This window comes from Macrosteles quadrilineatus, mitochondrion, assembly GCF_028750875.1.
Source record: "Macrosteles quadrilineatus mitochondrion, complete genome".
Taxonomy (NCBI): domain Eukaryota; kingdom Metazoa; phylum Arthropoda; class Insecta; order Hemiptera; family Cicadellidae; genus Macrosteles; species Macrosteles quadrilineatus.
In genome coordinates this window covers 1-16,626 of record NC_034781.1, presented here as the reverse complement: position 1 = coordinate 16,626, position 16,626 = coordinate 1, and the positions used below count along the sequence as shown (strand labels likewise).

The following is a 16,626-nucleotide window of genomic DNA, read 5'->3' as shown; positions in this document are numbered from 1 at the left end:
TTTTTTTATTTTTATGAAAAAAATGTTGATGGCTTAACTTATACAATATTAAATATCTTGACAGTTAAAATGAATAAAAATTAATTAAATACAGTGATTTCTATAATATTTATAATTATTTAGATTTAATTAAAACTTAAGTTAAATTTAATATAGAATAATTTAATATATAACAAATATTTATATAAACATTAAAATATAAAATCTAAAAAAAATAAAATATATAGTACTATTTATATATTATAATTAAATATTTATATATAATAAGATATTTATATATAGTATATTAAATATTTATATATAATAAGATATTTAGTATATATTATACATTAAATAATTTAATATATAACAAATATTTATATAAACATTAAAATATAAAATCTAAAAAAAATAAAATATATAGTACTATTTATATATTATAATTAAATATTTATATATAATAAGATATTTATATATAGTATATTAAATATTTATATATAATAAGATATTTAGTATATATTATACATTAAATAATTTAATATATAACAAATATTTATATAAACATTAAAATATAAAATCTAAAAAAAATAAAATATATAGTACTATTTATATATTATAATTAAATATTTATATATAATAAGATATTTATATATAGTATATTAAATATTTATATATAATAAGATATTTATATATAGTATATTAAATATTTATATATTAATAAGATATTTAATAGAATTCCTTCTTTCTTATAAATTAAAGAAAGAAAGAAGGAATTCTTATTATTATATTAATTAATAAATATTTATATATAATAAGATATTTAATATATAGGTATATTAAATATTTACATATTAATAAAATATTTAGTAGAATTCCTTCTTTCTTATAAATTGGAAAAAAGAAAGAAGGAATTCTTATTATTTATTTATATTAATTAATAAATAATATTATACTAAAATATTTAAATGTACTTGAAATATTTAGTAAATATAATTTTTGCATTGATAATAGATCTATTCCCCAATAAATTTATTATAAAAAAAAACATTATGGCTTATTAAGCTATTAAGTATGTTAATTAATATATTTTTATTATTTTCTTTCATAATTAATAAAATATTTTATTTTATTATTTTATATTATAATTAATAATTTAATATTTCTGCCATATAATATGCTTTTATATTAATTAATTAATGTTAATTATTGTTTAGTGACTATTTTCATACCATCGATTTTATCCTTGATTTCGAAAAATGGTGAAATTTATCAGTTTTTTAGTAGTGATTTCTATACACTGTACCCCAATGCATGTATAGGGTATCATTATTTTTAATTAGTTTAATTTTTATATTAAAATTACTCTCTTTGTGAGAAAAATTTAATTTGTTTTTTATTTTGTAGGAAGAAAGTTATATTTCTGCCATATAATATGCTTTTATATTAATTAATTAATTAATGTTAATTATTGTTTAGTGACTATTTTCATACCATCGATTTTATCCTTGATTTCGAAAAATGGTGAAATTTATCAGTTTTTTAGTAGTGATTTCTATACACTGTACCCCAATGCATGTATAGGGTATCATTATTTTTAATTAGTTTAATTTTTATATTAAAATTACCCTCTTTGTGAAAAACTCGTTTAGTTTATTCAACTTAGTCAGTTTTTAGTACTATTTATTTTTTCTGTGAGTATTTTATACTTTTTTACCTCATGCGATTTTATCCTTGATTTCGAAAAATGGTGAAATTTATCAGTTTTTTAGTAGTGATTTCTATACACTGTACCCCAATGCATGTATAGGGTATCATTATTTTTAATTAGTTTAATTTTTATATTAAAATTACCCTCTTTGTGAAAAACTCGTTTAGTTTATTCAACTTAGTCAGTTTTTAGTACTATTTATTTTTTCTGTGAGTATTTTATACTTTTTTACCTCATGCGATTTTATCCTTGATTTCGAAAAATGGTGAAATTTATCAGTTTTTTAGTAGTGATTTCTATACACTGTACCCCAATGCATGTATAGGGTATCATTATTTTTAATTAGTTTAATTTTTATATTAAAATTACCCTCTTTGTGAAAAACTCGTTTAGTTTAAAGCTTTATTTTTGCCATATAATGGGCTAATTATTTAATAGATTTTATTATAGTCTATAAGTTAATTATTTTATTTAATTATATGGATAATTTTAATATTTTTTTTCCAGTAAATAATTTTATTTAATAACATTTTTGTTTATTTAGAAATTAAATTAAAATAGATTAAATTTGTGCCAGCATTCGCGGTTATACAATTTATTTTAGTTAATTTTATAGGAAATTAATTTATATATTTGTTCAATAGATAATATTATATTTATATTTAGGTGGAATTTATATTTTATATTTAAGTTCTTTTTATTAGTTAAAAAATTTCAGTTTTAAACTAGGATTAGATACCCTATTATTTGTTATGTTATTTTTATCCTGAATAGTATTAGTTAAGTTCTTTTAAGCTCAAAAAATATGGCGGTAAAATATCTATTTAGAGGAACCTGTAAATTAATTGACAAACCACGATAGTTTGAACTTTATATTTATTTGTATATCTCTATATTTTGGAGTGTTTTGTAAAAATATTTTCTTTAGCTAATTTTATAGGTTTATATTAGGTCAAGGTGCAGTTTTTATGAAGATTTTATGGGTTACATTAATTATAAATTTATTTAGAATGAATTTCTTATAAGTGGTTCTGAATTAGGATTTAATAGTAAATTACATTAATTAATGTAATTGGATTTTGCCCTATTTTATGTACATATCGCCCGTCACTCCTAATCTAATTTAGGATAAGTCGTAACAAAGTAATTTTATCGGAAGATGAGGTTAGTATTTTTTTACAAGCTATAGCTTATTTAAAGCTTTTTAGTTACATTAATAGGAAAATATATATATTTATTTAGTTTGATTATTATAATTATTTTTAATTTTTTATTTTATATAAAATTATTTTTATTTTTTTTAGTATTGTTTAGAACTAATAATTATATTTTTTACTGATAAGGATTAACTTATAATATTTTAATTTAAATTTTTAGTACCTTTTGTATCAGGGTGGATTAATTAAATTAATTATATTTATTTTCCCGAATTAAAAGGTTATATTATTATTTTCTTCTTAATATTTCAATATTTTTTGTAAAATAATATTAGTAGTTATATACTATTCATTTTTTTTATATCTGGTTATTAAGTAAATTAATTAAATTAAGTGTTTAATTTTATAATTAATTACTAATTTTCATTAAACATAATTATATTAGGGACAATCTTAATATATTAATATAATTTTTTTATGTAAATATTTTTTTACTTTAAAATTTTGTATTTAGTTTTTATAAAATTAATATTGCTAATTAATATTTTATATTATTTACTTTTTTATTTAATTTTTTTATATAATATATTTATATATTAATAATGATTTAATTAGTATAATATAACAATTAAATTTTAATGAACTCGACAATTATTATTTCCAACTGTTTAACAAAAACATTTCTTTTTGATTATATAAAAAGTATTTTCTGCCCAATGATATTTATTTAAATGGCCGCAGTATACTAACTGTGCAAAGGTAGCAAAATAATTAGTTTCTTAATTAGAAGCTAGAATGAATGGATATATGTGATATATATTTTATTAGGTTTAAAATTAAAATTTTAATTTTGGGTTAAAATGCTCAATTTCTTTTTAGGGACGATAAGACCCTATAGAACTTTAAATATAATTTAGTTGGTTTTTTTTTTATATAAATTTATTAAATTTTATTTTTAGTTGGGGTGACAGTTAAATTTTAACTTTAATTTTGATAATCATTATTTTATGTAGTTTTTGATCCATATATATGATAATAAGATAAAGTTACCTTAGGGATAACAGCGTAATTTTAGTGGGGAGTTCACATCTATACTAAATTTTGCGACCTCGATGTTGAATTAAGATAAAAAAAAGAAGCAGAATTCTTTATGTTTAAGTCTGTTCGACTTTTAAATTCTTACATGATTTGAGTTCAGACCGGCGTAAGCCAGGTTGGTTTCTATCTTAAAATAAATATAAGATTAGTTAGTACGAAAGGACCATTAATTTATACATGTTGTATTAATATTTTAATATAAAAATAGATTGGCAGATTAGTGTGTTAAATTTAGAATTTGATTAAGTAAATTTTATATTTATATCTATTAATTTATTTTATTAGTTTTATTTTTTTATTGATTTTTGTCTTAGTTTCTGTTGGGTTTTTTACCTTATTTGAACGAAAGGTTTTAGGTTATATTCAGTGTCGTAAAGGTCCTAATAAAGTTGGTTATATAGGTTTATTACAACCTTTTAGTGATGGTATTAAATTGTTTATCAAGGAACAAAATTTTCCTATGAATTCTAATTATTTTATTTATATTGTTTGTCCCTTTATGATAATAATTCAATCTTTATTCATATGAGTTTTGTTTCCTTATTATGTTAATTGTATTGATTTTGATATAAGTTTATTATTTTTTTTGTGCTGCGGTAGTTTAAGAATCTATGGTTTAATAATTTGTGGTTGATCTTCAAATAGAATCTATTCTATATTAGGTTGTATTCGTAGAGTTTCACAAGCTGTCTCATATGAAGTTAGATTATCTCTTATTTTACTTTGTTTTTTTATATTAGTTGATAGATATAGATTTATAGATTTTTATTATTATAGTAATATTTTATGGTTTTTTTTTCTTTCATTCCCATTGTTTTTGTGTTGGTTTTCTTGTTGTATGGCTGAGAGAAATCGTACTCCCTTTGATTTTTCTGAAGGTGAAAGAGAATTAGTTTCTGGGTTTAATATTGAATATGGTGGAGGTGGGTTTGCCCTTCTTTTTATTTCAGAGTACTCAAGAATTATTTTCATTTGTTTAATTACTGTTATTATATTTTTTGGTTCAGATTTTAATTCTATTTTTTTTTATATTAAATTAGTTCTATTGTGTTTTTTGTTTATTTGAGTTCGAGGTACATTACCTCGGTTCCGGTATGACAAATTAATATATTTAGCTTGAAAATGTTATTTACCTTTAAGATTAAATTATTTATTTTTTTTTATATTAATTAAGGTTATATGCTTTTATCATTTTTTTTTGTAAAGCTAATAAATTAGTTTTATCTTTCTTATATTTTCAAAATATATGCTTTTTATAAGCTAATTAACTAAGTTAGTTAACTAACTTGTCTCATGTTTTTGCTATAATTGGATCATAAATGAAGTATAAAAAATATATAATTGTTAAAATTAAACCTGTTTCAGTGTATGGCTGTTCAACAGGTCGGGCTCCAATTCAGGTTAGTAGAATTATAATAGTAATAAATATTCAAAAATTAATTTGATTAATTGGGTAAAATTGAATACCTTTAAATTTTGATTTTATTGTAAATGGTAAAATAACTAAAATTACAATTGATATGAATAAAGCTATTACACCCCCTAATTTATTAGGGATTGATCGTAAAATCGCATACGCAAAAAGGAAATATCATTCTGGTTGAATGTGAACTGGAGTAACTATAGGGTTAGCGGGGGTAAAATTATCTGGATCAGATAAAAGATATGGATAAATTATTACAATTGTTAATAATGTAAATATTATTATGGTAAATCCTATTAAATCTTTGATTGAAAAAAAGGGGTGGAATGGAATTTTATCAATATTTGAGTTTACTCCTATAGGATTTCTAGACCCGGTAATATGAAGAAATAATAGGTGAATTATTGATAGTATTAAGATAATAAATGGTATTATAAAATGTAGTCTTAAAAATCGTGATAATGTCGCATTATCCACTCTAAATCCACCCCAAATTCAATTTACTAACATTGTCCCAATATAAGGTAAAGCTGATATTAAATTAGTAATTACTGTAGCCCCTCAAAATGACATCTGCCCCCAAGGTAAAACGTACCCTAAAAATGCTGTTGCTATTGTTATTAATAAAATAATAATTCCTATGTTTCATGTTTTATTAAGGTGGTATGAACCATAATATATACCCCGTCCTACATGTAAGTAAATACAAATAAAAAATATTGATGCTCCATTTGAGTGAATATTTCGTATTAACCAACCATAGTTAACATCCCGTATAATGTGTCTAATTCTATTAAATGCAATGTCGATATTAGCTGTATAGTGTATAGATAATAGAATACCTGTAATTAGTTGGATGGTTAAACACAACCCTAAGATTGAGCCAAAATTTCATATTGTTGATAAATTAATAGGTGCTGGTAAATCAATTAGTGAATTGTTAATAATTGAAATAATTTTATCTCTTTTTCGAATAGGTTTATTCATTATAATTATTTAGCTCGCAATGGTCCCTTATTAATTTTAACAATTTTAGTTACAATAATTATAGTTAAAAGTATATAAATAAATACTATGATGGTGATTATTATTGTTTTTTTGTTATATATTTTTATGAATGTTAATATTTCATTTTTTGATATATAAATTTCATTTTCATTAATTTGAATTTCTGATATTAATTCTTCAGTGGGTACAAATATAATAATAAATAGTATAAATATTTTATAATTTATTTTAAATTTTTCGTTAGATGCGATTCTACTTATGTATATAAATAAAATTAACAGCCCACCCACTAATATTAGAAATATTACTATAGAAATCCATGATGATAATATAATTTTAGAGGTTAGTATTGTTGCTATGATAGTTTGTATTAATAGTATAACTCCTATAGACATAGGGGTTTTTATAAATAATGTTATTGAGGGGATTATTAATATAATTTTTATAATGGTTAATTTAATTTCATCAAGTATTTTAAAAAAAATATTACTTTTGGGTAGTAAAAATATAGAAATTTCTATTTTGATGAAGTTTTAAAGGAGCTTCCTAAATTCAATTTACAAAATTGATATTTTTAATTAAATTATTAAAACTTATTTATTATGGGTTTGTTTACATGTATATATTTTCTCTTCTTTCATTATTAATTATTCGTAATCATATATTTTTATGTTTATTAAGACTAGAATTTATTGTTGTTTCTTTAATGTTAATATTTTTATATTATTTAATGTTTTATAGTTATGGTATTTATCTATTGATTATTTGTATAGTGTTTTTTGTTTGTGAAGGTGTTTTAGGATTGAGTGTTTTAGTAAGTATAATTCGCTGTTATGGTAATGATTATATAAATTCTTTAAGTTTATGATAAGTTTAATTCTAATAGTTTTATTTTTGATCCCAATAATTTTAATTATACATAGTAGCATTTTATTTCAGTATTTTTATATTATTATATATATATATATATTATTATATAAATCTCCGTCATCAATTTTTTCTAGCATTTCTTATATACTAGGCTTAGATTATTTTTCTTATGGTTTTATATTATTAACTTTTCTTATTAGCTCATATATAATTATTTCTATAATAAACTTTTCTAATAATTTCTTATATTTTATATTATTAAATTTAATAATAACATTTTTTTTAGTTATTATTTTTAGTTCTATAAATTTTTTATATATATATATTTCTTTTGAGTTTATTTTAATTCCATTAATTATTTTAATTTTAGGTTGGGGGTATCAACCAGAACGGTTAATAGCTGGAATATACTTATTTTTTTATACTGTATTAGTTTCTTTACCTTTACTATTACTTATTATATATATATATATATATTGCGGTTCTATGTTTTTTGGGTATATAGTTTTTTCATCAGAAAATTTTTTAATTCATTTTATTTTGATTGTTGTTTTTATAGTAAAAATACCAATATATTTAACTCATTATTGGTTACCTAAAGCTCATGTTCAAGCACCGGTGTCTGGGTCTATGATTTTAGCTGCGTTAATATTAAAAATCGGCGGGTATGGGTTTATTCGTGTTATATATATATATGAATATATATTAGTTAAGTATTCTTATATTTGATTTACTTTTGGTATTGTAGGTTCTTTATTTATCTCTATTATTTGCTTAATTCAAGGTGATATTAAATGTTTAGTAGCTTATTCTTCTGTAGCTCACATAGGGATAGTATTGTGTGGTTTAATAACAATAAATACATGAGGAATTTTAGGTTCTTATTTTTTAATAATTGCTCATGGGTTTTGTTCATCAGGTTTATTTTATATTTGTAATTTGTTTTATATTCGTACTATAAGTCGCAGATTTTTTATTAATAAAGGTTTAATTAATTTTATGCCTACTTGTTGTATATTCTTTTTTATATTATGCGCTTTTAATATAAGTTGTCCACCAAGATTGAATTTTGTTAGTGAGCTAATAATTTTACCTAGATTAATAAATTTTTGATCTTATTCTATATATTTTTTTATTGGTATTTCTTTTTTTTCTGCTTGTTTTAGATATTATTTATATAGTTTTAGTCAGCACGGCTTATATCATAATTTATATACTTTTTCTATAATTAATTTATTAGAATTTTTATGTTTATTCATACATTTGTTTCCATTATTTTTAATCCCTGTTTTTATTAGTACTTTAATATAAATTAATATCACTTAAGTAGTTTATACTAAAATACAGATTTGTGGATTCTGAGATAATTTTTATTCTTAAGTTTTGTGATTAAATTTATATTTTATTTGGTCTATTTTTTTGTTTATATTTTCAGTTTTATTTTTTTTGTTAGGATTATTATTATTATTAAATGAATATAGATTATTATTTGAGTGAGTATTATTTAATTTTAATTCTGTTAATTTTGTTTATATTATTTACTTAGATCAAGTTTGTGCATTTTTTTTATCTGTTGTAATATTAATTTCTTCAATAGTTATTTTATATAGAAATTTTTATATAGGTGATTATAATTATGGGTCAGTTCGATTTTTATTATTAGTACTAACTTTTGTGTTTAGAATATTTCTGATAATTATTAGACCTAATCTTATTAGTATTCTATTAGGTTGAGATGGTTTAGGGTTAATTTCTTATTGTTTGGTAATTTATTATAATTCTTTAAAGAGTTATCTAGCTGGGATAATTACTTGTCTTATTAATCGTTTAGGTGATATTGGTTTGTTAATTTCAATTAGTTGAATATTTAGTTATGGTAGATGAAGATTTATATTTTATATTAATGTGATTGATTCTTATTTATATTATTTAATTATTTTGTCATCTTTTACTAAAAGAGCTCAAATTCCATTTTCTAGTTGATTGCCAGCTGCTATAGCTGCCCCTACACCAGTTTCATCCTTAGTTCATTCATCTACTTTAGTGACTGCTGGTGTATATTTATTAATTCGTTTTTTTAGTAAATATTTGGTTAATAATATTTATATTATTTTTATTAGTTTGCTAACTATAATTATATCTTCTGTTTGTGCCAGTTATGAATTTGATTTAAAAAAAATCATTGCATTATCTACTTTAAGACAATTAGGTTTAATGATAGTTACTTTATTTATAGGTTTATTTGAATTATCTTTTTTTCATTTACTAACTCATGCTATATTTAAATCTTTATTATTTTTGTGCTCAGGTATTATTATTCATTTGATAGGTAATTGTCAAGATATTCGTTTTATAGGTAGAATTTGTTTTTGTATGCCTATTACATGCAGATGTTTCAATTTAGCTAATATAGCATTATGTGGGTTCCCATTTTTATCGGGGTTTTATTCAAAGGATTTAATTGTAGAAAATTTATCTTTTAATGGCTTAAATATTATTGTATGAATTTTATTTTATTTAAGTTTGGGTTTAACAGTATTTTATAGACTTCGTTTATTTTATTATACGATTATTACTAAATTTAATTATTTGAGTTTTTCGGATATTAGAGAAAATATTAATATAATGAAATATAGAGTTATATTTCTGTGTTTATTTTCTATTATATTTGGCTGTGGGTATATATGAATTCTTAATTTAGATTTAAGTTTTTTATTATTACCATTTTATTTAAAATTATTAACTTTAGTCATAGTATTTATAGGTTTATATTTAGGGTTTGAATTAACTACTGCTAAATTTCTATATAAATTGCCTATAATATTTTACATTATAAATGGCTCTATATGATTTATATATAGTTATTCTCATATACTCTATATTTCTAATTATTATTTTAGAAGGGGTATAATATTAAATTTATATTGAGGTGAATTTTTTGGGGGTTTAGGAATTTCTTATATCTTTTTAAAATTCTCTAATTTTATTCAATTATATCATTTAAATTCATATAAAATTTTTACTATTAGTATATTAATTTGGTTAATTATTATAATTTGTTTTTATAGCTTATAATATAGAGCACATCAGTGAAGTTGGTGGGGAAATTTATATTTAAAAACATTCATAGATTTAAAATTATCATCTTTTTAATGAAAATAAAATGTTTTAATAAACTATATGAAGGGAAAAACGGAGTTGAACCGCTTAAGGAAATAGTTAGCAGCTCTTCCTTTACCAGTTTCCCCCTTAATTGGATTTAAAATCACTTTCCTTATTAACATTAAGGTGCCTCTCCCCTTTGGCTTCAATTAAAACATGAAGGTGAACCCCTTAATATTTAGGCCGAAACTAAATGTAAAATTTTACTTCTATGTTAAATCTTAAGATTAATTCTTTGTATAAGAATACCTTTTGATTGCAAATCAAATATTATTATTAACTATAACCCTTTATTTTTATTCAGTTCATTTAAGCATTCCGTTTTTTCATTCGTGTATTAAACCTAAAATTAGAATTAAAATAAAGGTTATTGAGGTAATAATTCAGTATTTTAATATAACTATTTTTATAGTAAGAATTATAGGTATAATTAGGATAATTTCAATATCAAAAATTAAGAAGATTACTGCAATTATAAAAAAGTGGATGGAGAACGGTAATCGATTGTAAGATATTGGATTAAACCCACATTCAAATGGTGTTGATTTTTGTGTATCAAGAATTGTTTTTTTTCTTAGGGTAGTAATTATTATTAAAATAATTGTTATGATTGTTATAATAATAATTATTGAATTTAATATTAGATTAATTATTCATTTTATTTAATAAACCTTTTAATTGGAAGTTAATTATACTTTTTATACTAAATGAATACTAATTTAATTTCCTCATCAATAAATTGAGATATATAAAAATAGTCAGACAACATCTACAAAATGTCAATATCAAGCTGCTGATTCGAATCCTACATGGTGTGTTCTACTTATATGTAATTTTTTTACTCGTACTATTGACACTATAATAAAGATTGTTCCAATAATTACATGAATACCATGAAATCCAGTTCTTATAAAAAATGTTGAACCATAAATAGAGTCTGCAATTGTGAATGGTGCCTCAAAATATTCAATAGCTTGGAGTAAAGTGAAATATAAACCCAAACCAATTGTTATTATTATACTCTGTATAGTTTGTATAAATTTGTTATTTAAAATTGCATTATGTGCTCAAGTAATTGATACTCCTGAAGATAATAGGATTATTGTGTTTAATATAGGGATTCTTATAGGGTTGAAAGATTTAATTCCTATAGGGGGTCATTGCATCCCAATTTCTACATTAGGTGATAATCTTCTATGAAAGAACGCTCAAAAGAAAGATGAAAAAAATAAAATTTCTGAGGTAATAAATAAAATTATCCCTCATTTTATTCTTTTAATTACTTTATTAGTGTGTATTCCTTGAAATGTTGATTCTCGGACGACATCTCGTCATCATTGAATTATAGTTAATAAAGTAATAATTGTACCAATTATTATTAATCATATTTGATTATAGTGAAATCATATAACTGTCCCTGAGGTTATTGACATAAGTCCTATTGATCCTGTTAAAGGTCATGGGCTATTTTCTACTAAATGGAATGGGTGATTTTTCATACTAAATTTCTCTTGAGTAAAGTGTTGAGAGTGTTATAAATACATAAGATTGAATAAATGCTACTGCTAATTCAAATATTATTAAAATAATAAATATTATTATTATTATTATTATTAGTGTAAAATTTCCACTTAAATTATTTCCTAATAATGATATAAGAAGATGACCAGCAATTATATTTGCTGTTAACCGTACGGCTAAAGAACCTGGGCGAATTAAATTACTAATTGATTCGATTACTACTATAAAAGGTATTAAAATATTAGGGGTTCCAATTGGTACTAAGTGGGAAAATATATGATTAGTTTTGTTTATTCACCCAAATAATATTATTGATATTCAAATAGTTAGTGCTAATGCTAATGAGAATGCTAAGTGGGAACTAGCTGTAAAAATATATGGTAAAAGTCCTATTACATTATTAATTAATAAATATATAAATAATCTTACAAAAATAATTGATTGTTCATATTTTTTTAAATGTATAATGATTTCATTTATTAGTGTAATTGATAATTTAATTAATATATGAATAATTTTGTTTGGTGAATTTCAATATTGAGTTGGTGTAACTAAAACTATAATCAATATAGATAATCAGTTAAGAGATATAATTCCAGATCTTGGGTCAAATACTGAAAATAAGTTTATTATCATTTTCAATTGAATTTATAATAAGTTTCGTTTTTTTTTTGGGTAAAAGTATTTTTTTTAGTAAAATAAATAATAATAATTATTAGCATTAATAGTATAATTGATGATATTATAATAGTTGTTCATCACATAGGGGCTATTTGAGGGATAAAGAAATACTTTTAAGTAATTTAAACTTGACGAGTTAATGTTTTATATATTAAACTAATTTCTTCATTAAGAGTATTCGCTTATTACTATAATTTGGTTTAAGAGACCAACACTTGCTTTTAAGTAACTTAATGTAAATTCTATAGGAATCTTTTTACTCAATTATTAAATGTTTTTATGTTTACTGATTCTAATACAATTGGTATAAATCTATGATTTGCCCCACAAATTTCTGAACATTGTCCGTAAAACACTCCAGGTCGTATTATTATAATTCTACCTTGGTTAATTCGTCCAGGGGTTCCATCAATTTTAATTCCTAATGCTGGAATAGTTCAAGAGTGAATAACATCTGTTGATGAAACTAAAATTCGTGTTTTAGTGTTAAATGGTATAATAATTCGATTGTCTACTTCAATAAGTCGATATTCATTTATTTCTAAATCTTCTGTTTTTTTTATATAAGATTCAAATTCAATTTTTATGAAATCTGAATATTCATATGTTCAATATCATTGATGTCCAATTGCTTTTATAGTAATTAATGGTTTATTAATTTCTTCAATTAAGTATAAAATTTTTAGTGATGGTATTGCGATTACTACTAATAATATAGCTGGTATAAGAGTTCATACTAATTCAATAAGTTGCCCTTCAAGTAAATTTCGGTTAGATAATTTATTGATAGTTAATGAAATTATTATATATAATACTGTAGTTGTAATTATTATAATAATTATTATAGTGTGATCATGAAATATAATTAATTGTTCTTTAATAGGTGACACTGCATCTTGAAATCTTAATATTTTTCATGTAGCTATTTTCAGTAAAATAAAGATATTTATATATGAGTCTTAAGTTCATTGCACTATTCTGCCATACTGAACCTGTTTTACTTAATTAATATAGGTAATTCATTATAAGAGTGTTCTTGGGGGGGAGTTAGCTGTAATCATTCAATAGATGAATTATTATTATAATTAAATAATGTGATTCGTTTAGAAATTATTCTTTCTCAAATAATGAAAATTAACATTATAATTCTTACTATAGAAATTAATCTTCCTATTGAAGATAAGATGTTTCAAGAAGTGTATATATCTGGGTAATCTGAGTATCGTCGGGGTATTCCTCTTAATCCTAAAAAATGTTGTGGGAAAAATGTAGTGTTTACTCCGATAAATATAACTGAAAATTGAATTTTAAGTCATTTAGGGTTTATAGTTAATCCAGTAAATAATGGATATCATTGAATAAATCCCGCCATAATGGCGAATACTGCCCCTATAGAAAGAACATAGTGAAAGTGTGCAACTACATAATATGTATCATGTAGAATTACGTCAATTGATGAATTAGATAAGATAATTCCAGTTAAACCCCCTACAGTAAATAAAAATACAAATCCAGCTGCCCAAATTATTGAAATTGAAAATTTAGAGGAAATACCATGTATTGTTGCCATTCAACTAAAAATTTTGATTCCTGTTGGTACAGCAATAATTATAGTTGCTGATGTAAAGTATGCCCGTGTGTCTACATCTATACCTACAGTAAATATATGGTGAGCTCATACAACAAATCCTAGGATTCCAATTGACATTATTGCGTATACTATACCAATATAACCAAAAGATTCAGATTTTCCTCTTTCTTGTGAAATAATGTGAGAAATTAAACCAAATCCTGGGAGAATAAGAATATACACTTCTGGGTGTCCAAAGAATCAAAACAAATGTTGATAAAGGATTGGGTCCCCCCCACCAGCAGGGTCAAAAAAGGTAGTATTAATATTACGATCAGTTAACAATATGGTAATTGCCCCAGCTAAAACTGGTAGTGATAAAAGCAGTAAAACTGCTGTAATTAAGACTGATCATACAAATAAAGGGGTTCGTTCTATATATATACCTATAGGACGTATATTTATTACAGTAGTGATAAAATTTACTGCTCCTAGAATAGAAGAAATACCGGCTAAATGTAAAGAAAAAATTGATATATCAACTCTTGGGCCCGCATGTGCGATATTTCTAGATAGGGGGGGGTATACTGTTCAACCCGTCCCTACCCCCATTTCTACTATTGATCTTAATATTAATAGTGTTAATGAAGGGGGGAGAAGTCAGAATCTTATATTATTTAGTCGTGGGAATGCTATATCAGGAGCTCCAATTATAAGTGGAAGTAGTCAATTACCAAAACCCCCAATTATAATTGGTATAACTATAAAGAAAATTATAATAAATGCGTGGGATGTAACGATCACATTGTATGCTTGATCATTATTAATTAATGACCCCGGTTGTGCTAATTCGATACGAATAATTATTCTTAGTATTATTCCTACCATTCCAGATCAGATACCAAATAAAAAATATAAAGTTCCAATATCTTTATGATTTGTAGAATATAGTCATTTTTTCATTGATAAATTTATTTACTATATTATTTAACTACAATATTTTTTATTTTTGTTGAGATGTCTGAAATTTAAGGAAATAAACTGTAAATTTATTTATGGGATTATACCCTCTCAATAAAGTTAATATAAGACTTACTCCAAATGAATATTTTTAACTTTGAAGGTTATAAGTTTTATATTAACTTAAAGTCTTTTAAGGACTTATTAATATATTGGTTTTATAGTTTAATTAAAAATTTTAAATTGCAAATTTAATGATGATGTTAATAATCTAAAACTTCTCTTTGGGTTTTATATAAAATTTATTATTGTTAATATAGTTGATATTATTGTTAAATTTAAAATTATTAAATAGTATATAGGTTTATTTATAGAAATTATTATTCATTTTTTTATGTGACAAAATATTATTATAGAATTAAATGCTATTCGTGTGTAAAATATTATAACTAATATTGAAGTTAGTACTATTACTATAATTATTATATTTTGATTTTCATTAATTATGTTTTGAATTATAATTAATTTAATAAAAAATCCCATAGTTGGGGGAAAACCTCTTATAGATAACATATTAATTCATATATTAATTTTAATTAATATAGAAAATTCATTGAATATTATTTGATTTAAATAGTTGATTTTTATTTTTATTACTGTTTTTAGTAAAATTATTATAATAAGTGAGTAGATTATTAAGTAAGTTATTGACATTATTAATTTATTTGTTGACGTTATTATAATTCTTATATTGTAAATTGAAGATCACCCTAAAGTTTTTCGAATAGAAGATTGATTTAAAGCTGAAAATGATCTAATAATTATTCTTATTAAGATTACTAATGTTATTATTTTATTAAAATTTAATTGAAACATAATAATTATTGGTTGAATTTTTATAATAGTTAATATAATAAATATAGGAAAGTAAGATATTGATTCAATAATTATTAACACTCAATTGTGAAAAGGAGCTAATCCTAATTTAATAATTATTGATAGTTTTACTAAGTTCTCTATGATTTCTATATTAACCCCAATTAATATAGAAATCGTTCTGAATAAAAATATGGTTGATGCAATTCTTTGGATGATAAAATATTTTATTATAGATTCTGAACTTATTTGATTATTATAGTTAGTAATTATAGGAATAAATGATACTATTGATATTTCAATTCCCATTCATATAGAAATTCAATTGTTAGAAGATGCTGTTATAATAACCCCAATTATTATAACATTTAATAAAATTATTATTGTTGAATTTATATTAATTAGAAAAAAGAATTTAAATTCTATATTTAGGGTATGAACCTAATAGCTTTTTTTAGCTTATTTTTCTTAATTTAATGTAATTTGTTGTATGAGCATATAAAATTTTGATTTTTAAGGTTTAAGTTTGATTCTTAAAGTTACATTTTAATAGAGGTACAAAAACATACTTGATTTATTCTATCAAAATAATCCTTTAATCAGGCACTCTATT

At 22.0% G+C, this 16,626-nt stretch overlaps 13 protein-coding genes and 24 non-coding genes across 37 annotated transcripts, besides 3 other annotated features; 13 read left to right on the top strand and 24 right to left on the bottom strand. All coding sequences in view use genetic code 5, as the record gives it.

The window, feature by feature from the left end:
• Window positions 1-2,141: a sequence feature (A+T rich region; putative control region).
• Window positions 157-667: a tandem repeat.
• Window positions 1,474-2,084: a tandem repeat.
• On the top strand, window positions 2,142-2,866 carry CCM78_mgr01. The gene has a single exon. It is a non-coding gene; the product is annotated as a 12S ribosomal RNA (ribosomal RNA).
• Window positions 2,867-2,934, top strand: CCM78_mgt22. Its single transcript has one exon. It is a non-coding gene; the product is annotated as a tRNA-Val (tRNA).
• Window positions 2,935-4,143, top strand: CCM78_mgr02. The gene has a single exon. It is a non-coding gene; the product is annotated as a 16S ribosomal RNA (ribosomal RNA).
• Window positions 4,144-4,213, bottom strand: CCM78_mgt21. Its single transcript has one exon. It is a non-coding gene; the product is annotated as a tRNA-Leu (tRNA).
• Window positions 4,214-5,146, top strand: ND1 (NADH dehydrogenase subunit 1). Its single transcript has one exon. The coding sequence runs from the start codon at window positions 4,214-4,216 to the stop codon at window positions 5,144-5,146; it is 933 nt and encodes a 310-aa protein (YP_009370134.1).
• CCM78_mgt20 lies at window positions 5,146-5,212 on the bottom strand. The gene has a single exon. It is a non-coding gene; the product is annotated as a tRNA-Ser (tRNA).
• A 3-nt stretch (window positions 5,213-5,215) lies between these two features.
• CYTB (cytochrome b) lies at window positions 5,216-6,358 on the bottom strand. The gene has a single exon. It carries the CDS (start codon window positions 6,356-6,358, stop codon window positions 5,216-5,218), a length of 1,143 nt encoding a protein of 380 aa, YP_009370133.1.
• On the bottom strand, window positions 6,358-6,834 carry ND6 (NADH dehydrogenase subunit 6). The gene has a single exon. It carries the CDS (start codon window positions 6,832-6,834, stop codon window positions 6,358-6,360), a length of 477 nt encoding a protein of 158 aa, YP_009370132.1.
• Window position 6,835: 1 nt separating this feature from the next.
• CCM78_mgt19 lies at window positions 6,836-6,902 on the top strand. The gene has a single exon. It is a non-coding gene; the product is annotated as a tRNA-Pro (tRNA).
• Window positions 6,903-6,966, bottom strand: CCM78_mgt18. Its single transcript has one exon. It is a non-coding gene; the product is annotated as a tRNA-Thr (tRNA).
• Window positions 6,967-6,968: 2 nt separating this feature from the next.
• Window positions 6,969-7,244, top strand: ND4L (NADH dehydrogenase subunit 4L). The gene has a single exon. It carries the CDS (start codon window positions 6,969-6,971, stop codon window positions 7,242-7,244), a length of 276 nt encoding a protein of 91 aa, YP_009370131.1.
• Window positions 7,238-8,554, top strand: ND4 (NADH dehydrogenase subunit 4). Its single transcript has one exon. The coding sequence runs from the start codon at window positions 7,238-7,240 to the stop codon at window positions 8,552-8,554; it is 1,317 nt and encodes a 438-aa protein (YP_009370130.1).
• A 9-nt stretch (window positions 8,555-8,563) lies between these two features.
• CCM78_mgt17 lies at window positions 8,564-8,626 on the top strand. Its single transcript has one exon. It is a non-coding gene; the product is annotated as a tRNA-His (tRNA).
• A 21-nt stretch (window positions 8,627-8,647) lies between these two features.
• ND5 (NADH dehydrogenase subunit 5) lies at window positions 8,648-10,301 on the top strand. The gene has a single exon. A coding segment is annotated over exon 1 (1,654 nt).
• Window positions 10,302-10,366, top strand: CCM78_mgt16. Its single transcript has one exon. It is a non-coding gene; the product is annotated as a tRNA-Phe (tRNA).
• On the bottom strand, window positions 10,365-10,429 carry CCM78_mgt15. The gene has a single exon. It is a non-coding gene; the product is annotated as a tRNA-Glu (tRNA).
• On the bottom strand, window positions 10,426-10,494 carry CCM78_mgt14. The gene has a single exon. It is a non-coding gene; the product is annotated as a tRNA-Ser (tRNA).
• On the bottom strand, window positions 10,492-10,558 carry CCM78_mgt13. Its single transcript has one exon. It is a non-coding gene; the product is annotated as a tRNA-Asn (tRNA).
• On the bottom strand, window positions 10,558-10,621 carry CCM78_mgt12. The gene has a single exon. It is a non-coding gene; the product is annotated as a tRNA-Arg (tRNA).
• Window positions 10,622-10,627: 6 nt separating this feature from the next.
• Window positions 10,628-10,695, bottom strand: CCM78_mgt11. Its single transcript has one exon. It is a non-coding gene; the product is annotated as a tRNA-Ala (tRNA).
• Window positions 10,696-10,701: 6 nt separating this feature from the next.
• ND3 (NADH dehydrogenase subunit 3) lies at window positions 10,702-11,055 on the bottom strand. Its single transcript has one exon. It carries the CDS (start codon window positions 11,053-11,055, stop codon window positions 10,702-10,704), a length of 354 nt encoding a protein of 117 aa, YP_009370128.1.
• CCM78_mgt10 lies at window positions 11,056-11,118 on the bottom strand. Its single transcript has one exon. It is a non-coding gene; the product is annotated as a tRNA-Gly (tRNA).
• Window positions 11,119-11,124: 6 nt separating this feature from the next.
• COX3 (cytochrome c oxidase subunit III) lies at window positions 11,125-11,904 on the bottom strand. Its single transcript has one exon. It carries the CDS (start codon window positions 11,902-11,904, stop codon window positions 11,125-11,127), a length of 780 nt encoding a protein of 259 aa, YP_009370127.1.
• A 1-nt stretch (window position 11,905) lies between these two features.
• ATP6 (ATP synthase F0 subunit 6) lies at window positions 11,906-12,562 on the bottom strand. Its single transcript has one exon. The coding sequence runs from the start codon at window positions 12,560-12,562 to the stop codon at window positions 11,906-11,908; it is 657 nt and encodes a 218-aa protein (YP_009370126.1).
• On the bottom strand, window positions 12,556-12,699 carry ATP8 (ATP synthase F0 subunit 8). The gene has a single exon. The coding sequence runs from the start codon at window positions 12,697-12,699 to the stop codon at window positions 12,556-12,558; it is 144 nt and encodes a 47-aa protein (YP_009370125.1).
• A 9-nt stretch (window positions 12,700-12,708) lies between these two features.
• Window positions 12,709-12,773, bottom strand: CCM78_mgt09. Its single transcript has one exon. It is a non-coding gene; the product is annotated as a tRNA-Asp (tRNA).
• CCM78_mgt08 lies at window positions 12,773-12,843 on the bottom strand. The gene has a single exon. It is a non-coding gene; the product is annotated as a tRNA-Lys (tRNA).
• A 6-nt stretch (window positions 12,844-12,849) lies between these two features.
• Window positions 12,850-13,533, bottom strand: COX2 (cytochrome c oxidase subunit II). The gene has a single exon. It carries the CDS (start codon window positions 13,531-13,533, stop codon window positions 12,850-12,852), a length of 684 nt encoding a protein of 227 aa, YP_009370124.1.
• On the bottom strand, window positions 13,534-13,598 carry CCM78_mgt07. Its single transcript has one exon. It is a non-coding gene; the product is annotated as a tRNA-Leu (tRNA).
• A 6-nt stretch (window positions 13,599-13,604) lies between these two features.
• COX1 (cytochrome c oxidase subunit I) lies at window positions 13,605-15,140 on the bottom strand. The gene has a single exon. It carries the CDS (start codon window positions 15,138-15,140, stop codon window positions 13,605-13,607), a length of 1,536 nt encoding a protein of 511 aa, YP_009370123.1.
• Window positions 15,141-15,188: 48 nt separating this feature from the next.
• CCM78_mgt06 lies at window positions 15,189-15,254 on the top strand. The gene has a single exon. It is a non-coding gene; the product is annotated as a tRNA-Tyr (tRNA).
• A 9-nt stretch (window positions 15,255-15,263) lies between these two features.
• On the bottom strand, window positions 15,264-15,330 carry CCM78_mgt05. Its single transcript has one exon. It is a non-coding gene; the product is annotated as a tRNA-Trp (tRNA).
• A 21-nt stretch (window positions 15,331-15,351) lies between these two features.
• CCM78_mgt04 lies at window positions 15,352-15,417 on the top strand. The gene has a single exon. It is a non-coding gene; the product is annotated as a tRNA-Cys (tRNA).
• An 11-nt stretch (window positions 15,418-15,428) lies between these two features.
• Window positions 15,429-16,415, bottom strand: ND2 (NADH dehydrogenase subunit 2). The gene has a single exon. It carries the CDS (start codon window positions 16,413-16,415, stop codon window positions 15,429-15,431), a length of 987 nt encoding a protein of 328 aa, YP_009370122.1.
• CCM78_mgt03 lies at window positions 16,416-16,482 on the bottom strand. The gene has a single exon. It is a non-coding gene; the product is annotated as a tRNA-Met (tRNA).
• An 8-nt stretch (window positions 16,483-16,490) lies between these two features.
• CCM78_mgt02 lies at window positions 16,491-16,558 on the top strand. The gene has a single exon. It is a non-coding gene; the product is annotated as a tRNA-Gln (tRNA).
• A 2-nt stretch (window positions 16,559-16,560) lies between these two features.
• CCM78_mgt01 lies at window positions 16,561-16,626 on the bottom strand. The gene has a single exon. It is a non-coding gene; the product is annotated as a tRNA-Ile (tRNA).